At 63.0% G+C, this 5,090-nt stretch overlaps 1 protein-coding gene across 1 annotated transcript; it reads left to right on the forward strand.

Annotated features, from left to right (window-relative positions):
* Window positions 1–607: 607 nt before the first annotated feature.
* On the forward strand, window positions 608–4,759 carry GDF7 (growth differentiation factor 7). The gene is made up of 2 exons (XM_059835736.1): window positions 608–944; window positions 3,837–4,759. The coding sequence occupies exons 1-2, from the start codon at window positions 608–610 to the stop codon at window positions 4,757–4,759; spliced, it is 1,260 nt and encodes a 419-aa protein (XP_059691719.1).
* The last annotated feature ends 331 nt before the right edge of the window (window positions 4,760–5,090 follow it).

A 5,090-nucleotide genomic window follows, 5' to 3' on the forward strand; every position in this document is an offset into this window, starting at 1 on the left:
GCCCCGCCTCCGGTACGGCACCGGGGTGCCCCTGTCAAAATGCGGGGTGGCTGGTGACAACGCCCCCCCAATACGGGGTGGCGGGTGGCCCCCTCAATACAGGGAGAAGGTTCCCCCTCCAGTATGGGGTGGGGGTTCCCCTTTCCGAACTATGGGCTCCCTGCAAATAGCGGTGGCGGTGTCCCCTCTCCAACGCCGGACCGAGGGCCGCCCTCCAAAATAAGGGTCGGACCCCCCCCCCGAATAAGGCCCGGGTGACCCCCGCAGCGCGGGGGCCGTGGGACGGAGGTCTCCCCCCCAAATCAGGGGTGCGGGTGCCCCCCACCAGGGGCGCAGGTGCCCCCTGCCAGGCGGCGCCGGGGGCCGGGGGGGCGGAGGGGAGGCCCGGGGGGGGTCTCACCTGCAGGCGGGGGCGGGGCGGGGGCCGGGGCCCGCGGCGCGGGCGGCGCTTCGGCGGGGGGGCGGGCGGCCGGCAGGGGGCGCTTCGGCGGCGGCGGGCGGCGGCGGCGGCAGCGGCGGCGGCGGCGGCGGCGGGCGAAGACGATGTTCAAAAGCGGGCGGGGAGCGGCGGCGGCAGCAGCACAGCGCCGAGCACCGGGCCGCCGCCATGCGCCTCCGCGCCGCCGCCGCCGCCCTCTGCCTCTGCCTGCTGGGCGCCTGCCGCCTCCGCCGCGGGCTGGAGGCCGCCGCCGTGCGCGGCCCGTCGGCGGCCGCTCCCCAGCGACCCTCGGCAGCCGCGCCTTCCTCCTCCTCCGCCTCCTCCTCCTCCTCCTCCGCCGCCGCCTCCCCCTTCTCCTCCCCGCCGCGGAGGGACGGGGCTCTCCGCAACGGCACCGTGGTGCCGCACCACTACATGGTGGCCCTCTACCAGCGCCTGGCCGCCCGCCGCGCGCCCGGCCGCCGCGCCGACACGGTGACGGGCTTCGCGGAGCGGGCGCGCAGCGGTGAGTGCGGGACGCGCATCCCTCTGCGCAGCGCACAGCAGCGCCGCGCAGCGCAAGGCGCGCAGTGGGGCCGGGGAGCTGGGGCGGGCTGCCCCGCCGGGACCCCGCCGTCGGGCGGGACGGACGCGGATGGCTTTGGGCACGGGGATGGGGCTTGGGAATGGCTTTGGGCACGGGGATGGGGCTTGGGAACGGCTTTGGGCACGGGGATGGGGCTTGGGAACGGCTTTGGGCACGGGGATGGGGCTTGGGAATGGCTTTGGGCACGGGGATGGGGCTTGGGAATGGCTTTGGGCATGGGGACGGGGCTTGGGAATGGCTTTGGGCACGGGGATGGGGCTTGTGCGCGGGCTTGGGGATGGAGACGGGATTGTGCATGGGCTGGGGGATGGAGCTGCGGCTTGTGCACGGGTGTGGGGATCGGGCTTCTGCGTGGGTTTAGGGATGGAGATGGGGTTGTGCGTTACTTTGAGCATGGCTTTGGGGACGTGGTCGCGCAGGGAGACGGGGCTTGCACGTTGGTCTGAGCGCGGGGTAGTGCCTGGGATGGGGTTGTGCGGGGTTGTGCATGGCGATGGGGCTTGTGCGTTGGTTGGGGAATGGGTTTGTGCATTGGTTTGAGCACGGGGTGGTTGCATGGGATGGGGTAGCGCATGGGGATGCAGATGGAGCTTAACGGGGTAGGGGCTGTGCATCAGTTGTTTAACGGGAATGGAGCTGTGCGTGAGTTTGAGCATGGGAACGGGGATGAGGACAGGGGTGGGAACGGGGCTGTGCGTGGGCATGGGGTTGGGGTCGCGATGGGGATAGCGAAGGGGTTGTGCCTGGAGCTGGGGAAAAGCGTTGCCGATTGAGATAAGTATGGGGCTGTGCATGAGCGTGGGGTCGGGGATGGCGATGAGGTTGCGCGTGCAGTCGGGGTCAAGGATGGCGCTCGGGGCTGGGGATGCGGTTGGGTCGGGCTGCGAGGTGCAGCCCACCGGGACAGGGTGGACAGGGCGGCGGGCAGCTCTCGAGACACCCCCCCCCCCACCACCACCACCTGATGCGCTGCGCCGGTGTGCGGCGCAGTTTGGGGGCAGCTTCTCTGCGCGGCATCCCCGGGACCGGGAGGGAGAAGCCCCGCCAGAGCCTTTGCAGCCCGAAAAACTCCCTGGGGCACCGCGACGGGACGGGACGGGGAGGGAGCGCTGCCGCGCTCCCTCCCCGTCCCGTCCCGTCGCGGTGCCCCGTGGGGGGCGGCTCAGCCCCGGGCTGCCGCGCCGCTCCGGAGCCGCTGAGCTCGGCATCGCGGTCCCCTTCTCCCTCTTCCCCCTCTTTTGCCCCCTTCATACCCGCGGATCTAACGATAATAATCAAATAAACACATATACGCACTTAACGATATTTTATGTATGTATATATATGTATATATATACATTGCACGAAGTTCGCTCTGCTGGGGAAAAAAAAATAAAATCCCGATAGAATAAAATGAAAAGACAAACTGAAAAGCAACCCCAGCCTCCCCCTGTGCCTGTCGCCGGCTGCCCCGGGGTGGGACAGCGGCGGCTGGCCATGCCGAGTCCCCCGCAGCCCCCCAGACCCCATCCCCAAACCCAGCAGGGGCCGTATCCTGCCGGCAGCCTTTGCAGGGAGGTTTTTTGCTGAAAGTTGGTGGGGAAACGGCGGGGGAGCGAGGAGGGACGGGGGGAGGATGCTCCGACGGGAGGGTGGGCAGTGCCCGGCTTGGGAGAACCGGGGGAAAACTGCGCGCAGGTCCTGGGAAGTTTCAGCGCAAACCGAAACCGGATGAACTGTTCAAAGGGATCTCCTTATCTGCTCCTGGCCGGAATTTTAGACCTGCTTTTAAAATAATAATAGTAATGGTAGTGATAACGATAACAACAACAACAACAGCAACAATTAAAAAAAAAAAAAAAAATAATAATAATAATAATAATAATAAAGCAGCAAATGACGGGGAGAAGAATCTTTCCCACCCGGAGGGCGGTGTAGGCTGCAGCCCGGCAGCGCTGCCCACGGGAGGGGGCTGCGGCGTGGGGGTGTCGGGCAGGGCACCGCAGCAATGTCTGCAGCATGCCCAGGTCAGGTTTCTTGTTAGAGAGGGAGAAAATAAAAAAACAACCCTCCCAAAACTCATTCATCTCTTCTCCCCAACTCCACCTCCTTTGTTTTGTTTTGGTTTTTTTTTTTTTTTTAATTCACGTTGAGTATATTTAATCAGTGCCAGAAACTGCGCAAGTCTGTGTTTGGGCTTTGGGTGCACCAGAAATAGTGACAAACTCAAGCTGGGCTCATTTTCAGCTTCTGGAAGTGCCTTTATCAGACACCCCGAGGCACAGCATCTGCATCCCTGACGTGTCCCTGTGCCTGCCCGAGAGGGAAAACGAGAAACGAGATTTTTCACAGCATTTTACTTGACATGGCTGGGGCTGGGGCTGAGTGCGACACTTAGGGTGGAAGAAATTGGTGACAACCTGCTGACTGGGGATGGGACTGTGCTGCACAAGTTCAGATGGGGCTTCCGTGCCAAAACAGGATAGTGATGCAGCTGGGGGCACTGAAACTCCCGGGAGGAGGCAGAGAAGCCACGTCCGGACGTGGGGAAGAGTGCTGATGAGAAGCCACTTGTTTGAACTGATTCCTCCCTCCCTCTCCATCTTTTCCTCCCCGTTTTTTTTCGGTGCCTCCAGCCAGGGTGACTCTCCCTGGCACAGGGCACACAGGCTGTGTCCCGGCTGGGATGCTCAGCGAGCCTTACTGCAAGGCGATCATCTCCCCGGCTAGCTCTGCGTCCCTTGCGCCTCTGTAATGAAAGCTTGGCTCCAGCTTGCTGGGTTTTGGTTTTTTTTGTAATTTTTAAAAATTTTTTTGTTTTATCTCTTCCAGATGCCTCGCTGTCCGCCCCCGAGCAGCGATACCTCTTCGACATCTCCAGTCTGCCGGAGGCGGAGGAGGTGACGGGTGCGGAGCTGCGGGTCCTGCGTTCCCTCCCTGAAAACCGGAGCTTGGCCCTGTCTCCTGAAGGGACCTTCCACCACCTCCTCCTCTCCACCTGCCCAAGCCGGGACGGCGAGGAGCCCCGGCTGCTGGACTCCAGGGCTGCGGACATTTTGGATGTGGGCTCCTCCAGATGGGAGGTGTTTGATGTCTGGGAAGCCCTGCGGGATCGGAGGGAGAGCTCTCTCTCGGGCAAGCCTCTGTGCTTCCTGCTGAGGATCGTCTCGGATCAGTCAGGGCGTCTTCTGCCCCCCCGGCAGTTGGGGTTCAGCAAGCCACAGCCACAGCCCCACGAGCGAGCCCTGCTTGTGGCCTTCTCCCGCACCCAGAGGAAGGAGAACCTCTTCAAGGAGATCCGGGATAAGATCAAAGCCCTGGGCAGCCCCCCTTTCCTGGAGCCCCCCGATCCTGGCCAGGAGGCGTACCCCAAGCGGAGGAAGAGACGGACCACCATTGCCGCCCGGTCTGGGGGCAGAGGCCACGGGAAGAAGGCGAAGACCCGCTGCAGCAGGAAGCCCCTGCACGTGAACTTCAAGGAGCTGGGCTGGGACGACTGGATAATTGCCCCTCTGGATTACGAGGCGTATCACTGCGAGGGGGTCTGCGACTTCCCCCTGCGCTCCCATCTGGAGCCCACCAACCATGCCATCATCCAGACCCTGATGAACTCCATGGACCCGGAGTCCACCCCCCCCAGCTGCTGCGTGCCCTCCAAGCTCAGCCCCATCAGCATCCTCTACATAGACTCCGGGAACAATGTGGTTTACAAACAGTACGAGGACATGGTCGTGGAGACATGTGGCTGCAGGTAGCAATTTCTGCAGCTCTTCCCCTCCCCACCCCGCCCTGCCCTGCCCAGCCCCATTTTATATATATAAATATAAATATATATATAAAAAGAATATATATATATACACCTACACATTCTGATGTGTGCCTTTCCAAAAGCCAAGCTCAGAGCAGGTGATCCCTGCTTTCCCAGGGCCACCCTGGGGATGAGCCTGGGAGGGATGGGGGATACCCCCCCGCCAGGCAGTGAGGCTGTAGATTACCCCCCCCCAGACCCTCTCAAAGAAAGAGTGACCCCCACCACCCACGCCGGGTTTCCCAGGGCTCAGCTGCAGTGGGAGGGGGTGATGTGCT

This window comes from Gavia stellata, chromosome 2 (assembly GCF_030936135.1).
Source record: "Gavia stellata isolate bGavSte3 chromosome 2, bGavSte3.hap2, whole genome shotgun sequence".
Taxonomy (NCBI): Eukaryota; Metazoa; Chordata; class Aves; order Gaviiformes; family Gaviidae; genus Gavia; species Gavia stellata.